Source organism: Mustela erminea, chromosome 3 (assembly GCF_009829155.1).
Source record: "Mustela erminea isolate mMusErm1 chromosome 3, mMusErm1.Pri, whole genome shotgun sequence".
In the NCBI taxonomy this organism is placed as follows: Eukaryota; Metazoa; Chordata; class Mammalia; order Carnivora; family Mustelidae; genus Mustela; species Mustela erminea.
The window spans coordinates 113,909,992-113,922,260 of record NC_045616.1 but is presented as its reverse complement, the minus strand read 5'-3'; the positions used below and the strand labels follow the sequence as shown (position 1 = coordinate 113,922,260).

Below are 12,269 nucleotides of genomic sequence, written 5' to 3'. Positions count from 1 at the left end.
AACTAGCGTTAATTAGGCAGATACTGTGTAACACTTTGGAGACGTGGTGAGCAAAAAGAGTATTTCTTCGAAATTACATCATACAGAGTGAAACACTAAAATGATTATTCAAGTAATTTAGTTGTAAAAAGTCTCTGTGAAAGGAATACCAGATGATAAGAGAACGTAAGGCACTATTTGGTAATTGTGACATTCTGCACCGGAGTGATCTCGCGTTTTATCATTGGAAAAGAAATACTACAAAACAATTTCTATTTTGGGAAAACGATAGTATCTATGACATCCCAAGCCTCCTTTGAAAGTACATGTGTGGGGACACTTGGGTGGTCAGTTGATTAAGCCCTGCTTTTAGGTCGGTCATCATCCCACTTCCTGGGATCGAGTCCCCTACTGGGCTCCTTACTCAGTGTGGAGCCTGCTTCTCCCTCTGCCTGCCACTCCTCTTGCTTGTGCCTGTGCCTGTTGTCTCTCTCTGTCTGACAAATAAAAATAAAGCACAGGTATGGGGGCGCCTGGGTGGCTCATTCAGTTAAGTGTCTGCCTTCTGCTCAGATCATGATCCCAGAGTTCTGGGATCAAGTCCAGCCTGGTATGGGGCTCGCTGCTTAGCAAGAAGTCTGCTTCTCCCTCTCCCTCTGCCCCCCCCCCCGCCCCCCCATGCTTATTCTTTCTGTCTCTCAACAATAAATAAAATCTTTTTTAAAAAGTTCATGTATTAAGTAAGATAAAATACTGGAAAATAAGCAGTAATTTTCATAGAATTTCTTGTGCTTTTCTTCTTTGTGCTGTTGTCATTTAAAATTTTTTTAAAAGATATCAGGTATCTTATTTATTTGTTGAGAAAGAGAGAGAGTGAGTGAGCGAGCAGGGGGAGGGCAGAGGGATGGGGAGAGAATCCTCAAGCAGACTTCCCACTTGATTGCAGGGCTTGATCCTGGCACCTAGAAATCATGACCTGAGTTGAAATCAAGACTGTTGCTTAGCCAACTGAGCCACCCAGGCACCCCAACATGTATTGCTTTTAAAAGTAAAAGCAAGGGTCCCCTAGGTGGCTCAGTCAATTAAGTGTCTGCCTTCCCTTTCTGGAGTCCTGGAATGGAGCCCCATGTCAGGTTCCCTGCTCAGTGGGGAGTCAGATTCTCCCCATTCCTCAGCTCCTCCTCTCTCCACCATCATGCTCTCTCTCTCACATTCACAAGTAAATATATAAAAAATAAAAAAAAGTAAAAGTGAAAATAGCTCACATCCTTGCCTCAATAAAAGCCTCTCATAATACAATATATATTTTTTCTTATTAAAAATTTGCAGTGCCTAGAGCTCAGAAATGTAAATAACTTTGATATTTACAGGGCAATAGGTGAAGGGACAGAGTCAGAGAATAGTTTGAAAGTGAGTAGTCTCTGAATCACGCACACTTTGTTTTCATCTCTTTAAACAATTCCTGAAATATGCTTGGAAGTGTTGAGGCCTGTTTTAAAACCACCAGGCATAAGTCAGGGAACACATCTCACAGAGGAATCTTATAATGGTACTGGAAGAGATGGAAATAGATTTGTAAGGCTGGGGTCCCCCATGGAGGATTTGGAGGAGAGCATAGGGAAGCAAGGGGTGAGTTTTAGATGGGTTGCTGTTTGTAAATCAGGATTAGAATAAACTGGGATTAATTAGCATCTAGGTGTTGTGATAAGTGGAGGGTGGTTACTAATTGGGTAATCTAGTAATAGTAGGGAGTAGTAAAGTGGGTCTGGGGCATCATTGGTGCCAAAACAACAATCACTCAAAGAGGAGGTGGTTAAAGCATTTTTCAGTTTCTGTATGAACTTGGGAGACACAGTACTTACTGTTGTAAAGGGAAGACTTAACTTGGGGAGATAGAAATCTTGCATCCAAAGACCTTAGGAGATAGAGACTCCCCACTTCGGAGCTATAGGTGCTGTACAGATATGGTTTCAAAGTGAGCACTTTCATGTGCTGATGATGCAATATAGAATTGAAATATTTAGAGGGAGATACAGAGAGAAAGCAAGGAGAGGAGTGGGAATAAAAGGAAAAGGACAGGGAAGGGGCAATAAAGGTGTGCATGTTTTTTTTTTGTTGTTGTTCTTTTTGCCCTCTTGAGTTAGGATCTTTTCTTCTTGATGCCTAGCCTAGTGTCTAGCATTTAAACGATAGTCAATAAATATATATTGAATGAATTAATCATTCAACCAATTTTGGTTCTGAAATACTAGGGAAGAAAGGCAAATGAACTAACATATATTGAGAGCTGCGTTTATGCCAGGTGTGGTGCTAAATCTTTTGTGGAATAATGTAGTCTCAACTGTTCTCTCTCAACTTCCCTACAAGTTAGCATGTATCTAGTGACCTGTGGGGAGTAGGGATGGGATGATACAGATCAGTTTTGGTCCTTTTTTTTTTTTTTTAAAGATTTTAAAGAGGGAGAGAGGAGGAAGCAGGCTCCATGCCGAGCAGAGAGCCCGATGCCGGGCTGGATCCCAGGACCCTGGGATCATGACCTGAGCTGAAGGCAGAGGCTTAACCCACTGAGCCACTGGGCGCCCCAGTTTTGGTCTTTTGATTTTATTCCTTTACCTTGTATTTGTTTAATCTATTTCCATTTACTACAAAAATAGAATAAGGGTCATTAACTTTTTCAAGCATTATTTCTCCCCCTATCTTGGGAATTGGAATTCCTTATCTATAATTTTATTATTCCCCAGGTCTTTCCCTCGCCTTTGTGCCCTCCGCCACCGGGCCCTTCCAGGCAGCTGTGATGAATGTATTGTTAAGATACAGAGGTTTAAAATAAAGTTAAGAGGTTTAAAATAAGTCCCATTAAATGACCTACAGGCAAAGGTGTCCGCAGGTTCGGTCTTTTTCTTCCCAGCAAGCAAACTACAAACTTCCCGGGAAAAACCTTCCTGCCGGTTGCGGGAGCCTGGGTCCCCCCACCACCACCATGGGTTCTTCCCATTGGTTCTTCCTGGGAGCCTCCGCCCCACCCACGGTCCCGCCTCCTGGGAAGATGAACCAATAGGAGCGTGAGTTGTGGTTTAAACTCGGAGTCCGGGGAACTCTCTGGAGGCTGAGTCTCGGATGAGTTTGGCTGTTGGTCCCGACGTGGGTGGACCGTGGGTTAGTGACTGGTTGGGAGCGCGGGTCCCGCGAGGAGGACGGTGGGCTGGGGGCTGGAAGCCGGAGGGCCTGGAGGTCGGGGTCTGGGGCTTCCCGGGGTCGTCTGCGTCGCCGAGCCGGGTTGAGCCACGGCCTCGTTCTGCGTGGGCAGTCCTCCATCTGATGAGTACCAGGACCTGTACCAGCCCCAAACCGCCCAGTCGTCTGGAACTTAGAGCCTCCGGCGCAGGTTTCAAGAGTTAAGAGCTGGATTAAATGCCTGTTGGCTCAAGAACGGGCTAAGCTCGCTCCTTAGCTCTAGTTTTTTCGTGAACGTGCTCAGGGTAGAAAGTTTGGTCTGTGCTACACCTTCGCTTCTGTCTTCTTCCATAACCCCCGGGGTCTAATGTATGTTTCACACCCGCAGCTGGTCCAGAATGGCTACCCTGATCTTTGTTGATAAGGAAAATGGAGAACCAAGCACCCGTGTGCCTCCCAAGGACGGGCTGAAGCTGGGGTCGAGGCCTCGTAAGTAAACGGGCTGCAACCCGAGTCCGGTATTGTCAATCAATTGTGGGCGTGTCCCGGAGCTGGGACGGCATTCTGTGTACTTGACAGCTTGAGTTAGGTATTACCGAATACCACTATTGCAACGTGCTCCTGGGTCTCTTTTTCATGTTCAGTACCTCAGATAATTAAGGGGGTACAGAACCGAAGTACTGTTAGGCCTATGGCCATGCCACCGACAAAAGTGGAGGTTGAGTTTGGGGATGAGAATGAGGCCAGGTTGATTTACACAGCCAGCCTTCTAGCTGCACCCTTGTTTATTGCCTGAATAATCTTATGGTAAGCCTTTTTCCTCAGCAGTCAAAGCTTTAGATGGGAGATCTCAGGTTTCAACACCACGGGTAGGCAAAATGTTTGATGCTCAAGCAGCCGTACCTAGAGTTGCCAGAAAGGCTTTGGGAACTGTCAACAGAGCCACAGAAAATTCAGTAAAGACTAGTGGACCTCTCAAACAGAAGCAGCCAACCTTCTCTGCCAAAAAGGTAAGTGTTGGCTACAAAGTCACTGTTGAAACACTTTAGCACTTTTGACTCTTAAAGTGACTATAGGCCTCCTACTTTGCTTTCTCTCTTGTGAATGCAAGGAAATGTAGGCTACCCAATATGGATTAACAGGAGGGAAACATGGGAAGCTTACTCTTTGTGGTCTTCCTCTGTGCCGCAAGATCAGAAGTCTCAGAAGCAGCTGGAGAATATTTCTGCCTCACCTGTTCTTAATAAGTGTGGAGAAGATTGATTGGTAGTACCTATGTATGGTCATAGAAAGGATTGAGAGGGAGGGTTCTTTGCCGGAGGTCATGGAGCTAATATAATAGCTTAGGAGGTACCATGCTCCTCCCAAAGGCCTCCTGGAGGAAGCACCAGGTACTCTGCTAGCATGTTGACCTTAGTGTGTGTGCACGAGTTAACAGTCTCTGCATCCCCCACTGAGGAGACTTTGCTGTGAAAGATGACTCAGCACATAGATTTACACTTCATTTGCTAAAATAAGTGGTTTTATTATGTATTAGGAAAAAAAAAACCCCTCGTACTTTATATTAAAATAAGACTTGAGGTGTGGTTTAGAACAAGATATCTTTTTAAACTAAGTTGAGTAAGAGAAATATTAAGTTCAAGTATTGGAAGGCTATGGCAACAATAATGAGAATGTGACACAGAACTGAAGTGTGGGGAAACCCTGCTTTAAGGATTTCTATAGGTATGCACATATGACATAAGGTTGGATCAGGAATGTGCAGGCTTCTGCTTTGGCCTGCTATAGTACACTGCCTATCTGCCAATTTAAGATTAGGGAATTATCCAGGCTTCTAAACTGCTTAACTGTCTTTTGCTGAATCTTACTCAGTGTGTGTATTTCAACTTAATATTAACTAAGCAAATAATTAAGGGAGCACTGATGGGGAAACATAGATGGAAATCACACTTCCAAAACCCAAAAATGGCTTCTCAGATTAGCTTCTGTGTGGGTGAGTCATGCTGTTTTCTCTGACAGGTTGAGTGAATGAGTTGATTAGCTCTGAATTAATTCTGCCTTCTTGGTGACTTGTGCTGAGAGGTGTGGGTACTTAAATTTCAGACTTAACTCTTGAGCCATGCCACTAGAATTGCTGGCAGAATTGGTATGTAATTATGAGAACTAAGGATTATGGTTTTTTAGAAGTCAGCATGAGATTGAAAAGCTGGTGAAGCAGTCACATGTCTTGAAGAAGACTAATGATCTTTTGTCCTAATCAGTTGACAAGGCTTGCCTTTCACTAATTCATATTTTCTTGGATGGTTTTAGGTGACTGAGAAGACTGTCAAAGCAAAAAGCTCTGTTCCTGCCTCTGATGACACCTACCCAGAAATAGAAAAATTCTTTCCCTTCAATCCTTTAGGTAGTATTCTTTTGGTATTACAAAAATGCTTTAGTTTTGAGTTTCTCTTAGAATTCGATTCAGCTCTAATCTGATATGGATATGAATGTGAATTGTGACCCAAAACTATAATAAGACTGTCTAAATCTGGGTTTCTTTCCACAAACGTACTTGTTGACAGATTTATTTGTAAGGAACATCTTAGGTCAGAAGGGGAATTGGTACAAAGATGTGGAGAACATTGTTCCTGACCTCAAAAACATAAGGGAGATAAGATTTGTTCACTAACATTGAACAAGTCTAAATGGGACTGTTTTTTGTGGCAAGCCTTTTAGAAAGTGAGTTTTATGTTAAGTTGAACAGTGTCTGAAAAAAATCCACATAGTCTGTGATAGCATGTGTATTTTTACTCCGTCAGCCTGCTAATGTATCTGAAGTATTTTCTGTTATAGAAGCACCTTTTCAAGCTTTAATCTACTCCCACTGGAGGAGAGGCTACTGTATCCAGGCTTTGGATGCAGTGTTTAACAAGACAGGCCCACGTTGATGGAGCCCATGATTTGGAAGGAAAGTCAAACATGAACAAATTCTCTCACTGTAAGTGAGAAGGAGAAACCAGGCCATTAGAGGGTACTGAACCTCACCTGGAAGAGCAGGGAGGCTTTCTCTCAGGAAGTGCCATGATGTGGCCTTTTGAAGGGTAACAGGGGAGAGCTACGTGAAGCAGGGAGGGGCCAGGCAAGAGCACCACACCTATGTGTGTGCAGAGATCCTGAGGTGGAACAAAGGACTGGAGTGGTTCTGGGACAAAGGCAGAGGGAAGGCCGACAGAGGTGAGACTGTGGGCAGGTCCTGCAGCGCCTTCTAGGTTTCTGAGCTGGCATTTTTGCCCTTTCATCCAAAGGGCATTTAGTTATTCTGTACATCCAGGTTGTCTCTGGCTTTTATATAATACATTTTATATAATTCAATTCTGCAGTTTTCTTGAAATTGTATTGTTGTGAGATTGTCAGGATAGCTGAGTCTCCGAGGGTATGTGATTAAGGTTTGATAAAACGGAGTGCTTCCATGCTGATGATTACCATTCAGCCATTAAGGAAAATGAGGTAGATTTATGCATCTTGATCAGGAAGGAGGACTTCCATATGCTGTGTTTGAGGAAAGAGATACGGCCAAGTTGTCCTCCAAAATAGCGTAAATTACTGAATTCATGTACAGTGGCTGATGATGCCTGCTTCTCTAATCTCTAACAGCAGATGTTTTAAACCTCTTATCAAAAGGGCAATGAATGGGTATCTTATTGTTTTAAATTGGGGAGCATGTATGTGTGGTGAGCATACTTGATTATTGGCCTCCTATAGTTTGTTTTTTAATTTCCTGTTGGTATCTTTGTTTTTCTTTGATAATAGGTCTTCCTTTCCTTTTTCCTTTTCTGTAACAGCTTTTGTGGATAAAGGAAATTAACCCTAATATGTTGCAGACTTTTTCCCTCTGGAGTCTTTTGTCTGTTTATGGTTTCCTTTATAATTCAGTGTTTTTTGTTTTTTTTTAAAGATTTTATTTATTTGTGAGACACCGAGCACAAGCAGGGGGAGAGGGCAGAAGAAGAGGGAGAACTGGACTCTCTGCTGAGCAGGGACCCCGAAGTGGGGCTTGATTCTGGGACTCTGGGATCCTGACCTGAGTCAAAGGCAGAGGCTTCACCAACTGAGCTGCTTGAGTACCCCATATAATTAAATGGTTTTAAATTAAATAGTTCCATATCACTCAATTCCTTCTTAACTTCTGGGTTTTAGTCAGTCTTTAAAAGAGCAGGCTAATTCCTAGTATTTAGGCTTTAAAGAACTTCAGAAAACAAAGGGTTCTCCTTCCGTCTTTGTTCTTTTGAGGAAATGCTAAACCTCTCAAAAAGAGGAAAGAATATTTAAATTCTATTTCTGTTACTATCAAGAAAAATATGCTGTATTCTTTTTTTAATTAAAAAGTTTTCTTGTAGTAATGATGAGGGAGCAGGAGGCTGGCTGAGGACAAAGCAAAAGCTGGTGTCTTGCACCCCCCCTCAACCACCATTTTGCACCAAAGATGTCTTAAGAATTCTTTCTTTAGTCATCAGCTCCGAACCTCACCCCACCGAACCTGACTTAGGTTCTGGGACTTCATCAGTAATCTCTCAGTAAACTCAATACCCTGAGGTCAAGAATATCATGCTCTACCAACTGAGGCAGGTGTCCCCCCCAAAAATCTACTCTAATCCTAAGAAGTAAGGCACTTGGATTATAAGAAGGAGTGTGACTTAACCCAGTAGTTCTTATTTATGTTGTGGGATTTTCACAACTCTTAGAAGCTAATGAAGACACCAGAGAACTTTTGTGTGTCATTTATCAATTTTAATTCCTAATGCAGGGTATTTAAATAAAAAAAATGAATTCCTTAAAAAAAAAAAACCCATTCATTAATGTAAGTAACTTTTTTCTAAGACCTAAAAATAACTTTTTTAAAACAGAAGAATTGTGTAGTTTTCTATTTTTGAAAACTTGCTTAATTTGGTTTAACATAAAGCACTGGGTTGTCCTCTGATTCTGCATCCAATCTGTTGTATCTCTTGTTTTGGTTGAAGTACTTGAAAAAAATCTGGCTACATACAGATACACAGTTAAGAAAGTGAAGAGCAGGGGCACCTGGGTGGCTCATTGGTTAAGCCTCTGCCTTCCGGCTCAGGTCATGGTCTCAGGATCCTGCGTTGCAGCCCCGCATAGGGCTCTCTGCTCAGCCGGGAGCCTGCTTCCTCCTCTCTCTCTCTGCCTGTCTCTCTGCCTACTTGTAATCTTTCTCTCTCTGTCACATAAGTAAAATCTTAAAAAAAATTAAAAAATAAAAAAAATAAAGGGAAGAAGAGCATTTCAATAGTCTTTTCAAATAAATGTGGAGAGTTTTCTTTCTTACTAGACTAAAACCCAACAAGTGGCAGTTTCCAAATGTAGGGTTGCAATGTGTAATCTGAAACCTTATCAGTGAACATTTTGTACTCTGACAATAAGTGCTAAAATACACTGGGCTGTTCTGCACTTTGAATGTATCTTTTATTTTTGCATTTATCACACATTGATCATTTAGAAATAATGATTCACTGGGAACTGTAGCTCATCCAAATGTTGAAGTGTGTCATTATGCAGTATCAAACACACATTAATGCCACCAGGGATCTCATCAGAAAAGTGTATTAGGAAGTTGGCAAGCTAATGACTGCGAATAAGTTTTCCAGAATTTTAGTTTTATTTTTTTTTTCTTGGAATTGTGATCATTGGCAATGAATATCGTGTTTCTTGAAGTGATAGAACTTCTTTCATTCCTCTCAGAAAATGTGCTACAAATACCCAAGTTTGAGTAACCAGTTTGTCTTTCCATTGTTATTTCAACTAAATAGTGTTCCAGGAAAAAGGCCTCTAGTTTAGCTTGCAAACCGAATAATCATGCAAATCTTGTTTTCTTTGAGCTTACCTGGTACTTTGGTATGCAGCTGAAGTGCTTTATGGCGTACTTATTTCATCATACAGAATACTAAAAAGACCACTGTTCTTCAGGGTTGAGAGCTAATAAAATTAATACTTCTTACTGCAGATGGCAAAGTGAGACGTGAAGCTGGCAATTTTTTAAGGCAAGTGAATGGTACTGAGGAGTAGTGACTATAAAATATAGTTTATTGCCACTGCCTTGATTTGTGCCAAGGCACAGCAGTTCCATCCATCATTGCTTTTGTACCATCACTGCAAATGTCAACACAGCAGAAGAAGGTGTTAATGTTATTAAGCACAGAGTTTGACCTCACTGTTCCACTGAAAGTGTCTCAGACCCCCAAGGGGCCCCTGACCACTCTGAGAACCACTGCCTTGATAAAGTGCTTTGTCTTTGTGGCAGATTTTGAGAGTTTCGACCTGCCTGAAGAACACCAGATTGCACACCTCCCCTTGAATGGAGTGCCTCTCATGATCCTTGATGAGGAGAGGGAGCTTGAAAAGCTGTTACACCTGGGCCCCCCTTCACCTCTGAAGATACCCTCTCCACCATGGGAGTCTAGTAAGTGAACAAGTGCCCTTCTAGAAGGGCTGCGGATTATTTGTGTCCTAATGCTTCCATTACTGTGGGGGCAGAATTGTGTAGAAGATTAGCCTATAAGTAATTTCTGTTTCAAACTTCAGAGATTAATTAAAGTTTCAGAATAATGAAAACTGCTTTCAGTTGGTATTGTTTTCAGTCCCAAATGCCCAGGTAAAATTAAGTCCTTCTGGAATCTGGATAGTTTAGATGCAGAAAATAAGAGTAAATTTAGAATACAGCTTCATAGCTTATAACTTGAAGTGTAATAAACTTGTTTGGAATGAGAATTCCAAGTTCTATCCAAAGCTAATCTAGGATCAAGACACCTGAGCACAATAGCACAGAATGGCAAAATCTTACTACCAAGGTGGGAGGCCTTGGTGGGAGGTATGTTTTCTATTTGTTCTGATGGGATAGAGTATACTATTTTTTAAAATTACCATAGTCGTATTGTTGGCTCTTACTTGGGTCTCTCAGAGTAATGGAGTTTTAGGTATGTCTAAGATTTATTTCCTAATGAGGTTTAATTCTGGGGTTTTAGCCACATTTCTAGAATTGAGTGTATATGTGTGTGTGTCTAGCTGGGGTGGGGCTAGGGATTCATTAGACAAAGGGGAAAATAAGAATTTGTGAGTAAAATTGACAACCAATGTCTGTTGAGATGGACTAAAGTATTTGCAGATATTGAATAAAAAAATTTCTGTTTTCTAGATCTGTTGCAGTCTCCAAGTGTTCTGTCGACCCTGGATGTTGAATTGCCACCTGTTTGCTATGACTTAGATATTTAAACTACTTAGTGTTTAATAGTTTGTATGTTTTGTATTAATAAAGCAACTCTTTAACAGACTCTTCCTAATCTCGCAGTTGGTATTCTTTGGGATTTGCTTAAAATGGTATGAAAATTAGTGGAAGTGTTTGACAAGGAACTATAATCTGACAATAGAAATATATCTCATTTGAAAGCTTACCTTAAAACCCTTCGGTTTGTTTTAACAGCTTATTTTAGACGCTGCCACTGTTCTCCCTGAAACATATACCCCTCAATGTGTACTTTACTGCCTTTCTGTGGCCATTAACTAGTGACAGTTATTAGATCTCTTAATTAGAAGAGCCACTTCTAGCTCATTAAATATCTATTGCTAAGTATTCTTTATTGCTGGTTCTATTTGGTTTCTAATGACTTTAATACTCACTATTTGGTAATCAGAATTTGAAAGGCTCTAAATCTTCTGAGAACTCTTCCTCCCTGGGATCTTCAATTAGGTTCTTTCAAGAGCGCAGCAGATAATTTACGGTTAGTAATAACCACTCTTCACCTATAGGAAACTCTGTTCAGTTGCTTACACTGTTTTGGGACCTGCTTTAAGTATTTAATAAGCATTATTGTGTTTCAAGTTTATGACCCTATTTTTCAGATGAGAACTGTGAAGTGCAGAAACTCCTTGATATGCCAGAGACATGAAGAGCTATCACTTTGGCTCCCAAGTTGGGGATTGGGATCAAAATATCAGAGATTATAAATGGTTGCTCACGGATTTTCTTTTTTGGAGGGCTGGGATGGAGGATATTAAAAAAAAAATTGTGGCCACCATTTAAAATTCCAATGTATCACATACCTTTGGTTTTGGAGCTTCTCTTGGTAAAGGAGATCTGGCAATAGTTGGCCCTTGTTTCGAATACTTGGACTGGCAGTGGAATGCTCGCTGCCTTTTAGGTGGGCTTTCTATGCTATAGACCCTAAATGAAATAGCCCGAGGGGACACCTGAAGTGTCTTTCTACTGTGTCTTTTCGCTCCAGCTCCCTTCCCTCCCTTTACTTGCCTGGGCCATGGGGTCCAATTGAATGGATCCTTATTTAATACCAGCCTATGTAGGAAGCCTCTCTCCTGTAAGGTCTGTAGCATCTGTAGTCAGAATCTGGACCCTTTTCCATCGTTATCGCAATTGGTATTCTATTGAATTTGCTGGAAACCGAAAGCTAGCAGAAGTGTTTAACAGACTAGGGTCTGTAATCTGACCATCATTTATCTTATTGAAAAACTTAGGGGCACCTGTGTGGCTCAGTGAGTTAACTCTCTGCTTTCAGCTCAGGTCCTGATCTCAGGATCCTGGGATCAAGTCCCACATCGGGCTCTCTGTTAAACAGGGAGCCTGCTTTTTCCCTCTTTGTCTCTGCCTGCTTCTCTGCCTACTTGTGATCTCTCTCTCCCTCTGTTAAATAAATAAAATCTTAAAAAAAAACAAAAACAAACTTAAAACCCTTTGTTTTATTTTAATGATTTATTTTATTTATTTTGAGAGAGAGCGAGCAAGAGAGTGTGAGTGGGGAAGGGCAGAAGGAGAGGGAAAGAGAGAATCTTAAGCGTGTTCCATGCCCAGCGCTGAGTCCGATGCAGCTTGATCTCATGACTCTGACCTGGAATCAAGAGTTGGGCGCTCAACCGACTTAGCTACTCAGGTACCCCTTAATGGTTTATTTTAGAAGCTGCCACTTATCCCTGAAACCTAAACCCCTCAATGTGTACTTTATTGCCTCCATTGTTCAGAAGCAAACAAGGAAGTGGCAAGATAGGCATGAAATACTAGGAACACATACACTGATCTCGATCTTAAAAAATTTCTATCTTCAAAATATAAC

At 41.4% G+C, this 12,269-nt stretch overlaps 1 protein-coding gene across 4 annotated transcripts; it reads left to right on the top strand.

Annotated features, from left to right (window-relative positions):
* Window positions 1–3,030: 3,030 nt before the first annotated feature.
* On the top strand, window positions 3,031–10,487 carry PTTG1 (PTTG1 regulator of sister chromatid separation, securin). 4 transcript variants are annotated; one of them, XM_032337130.1, is made up of 6 exons: window positions 3,031–3,135; window positions 3,542–3,642; window positions 3,982–4,163; window positions 5,464–5,557; window positions 9,452–9,610; window positions 10,343–10,487. In XM_032337130.1, the coding sequence occupies exons 2-6, from the start codon at window positions 3,552–3,554 to the stop codon at window positions 10,417–10,419; spliced, it is 603 nt and encodes a 200-aa protein (XP_032193021.1). In that variant the 5' UTR covers window positions 3,031–3,135; window positions 3,542–3,551; the 3' UTR covers window positions 10,420–10,487. The 4 variants fall into 4 exon arrangements, with proteins under 4 accessions (XP_032193021.1, XP_032193018.1, XP_032193020.1 ...); XM_032337127.1 differs by having other exon boundaries at window positions 3,979–4,163; XM_032337129.1 differs by lacking the exon at window positions 3,031–3,135 and adding an exon at window positions 3,142–3,364 and having other exon boundaries at window positions 3,979–4,163.
* Window positions 10,488–12,269: the final 1,782 nt, after the last annotated feature.

Excerpts from the sequence above, each read along its gene's own strand:
- PTTG1 (XM_032337127.1), top strand. The coding sequence starts at position 3,552 with ATGGCTACCCTGATCTTTGTTGATAAGGAAAATGGAGAACCAAGCACC. Across the intron at positions 4,164-5,463 it reads CAACCTTCTCTGCCAAAAAG|GTGACTGAGAAGACTGTCAA; the intron begins GTAAGTGTTGGC and ends GGATGGTTTTAG. Across the intron at positions 5,558-9,451 it reads CTTTCCCTTCAATCCTTTAG|ATTTTGAGAGTTTCGACCTG; the intron begins GTAGTATTCTTT and ends TCTTTGTGGCAG.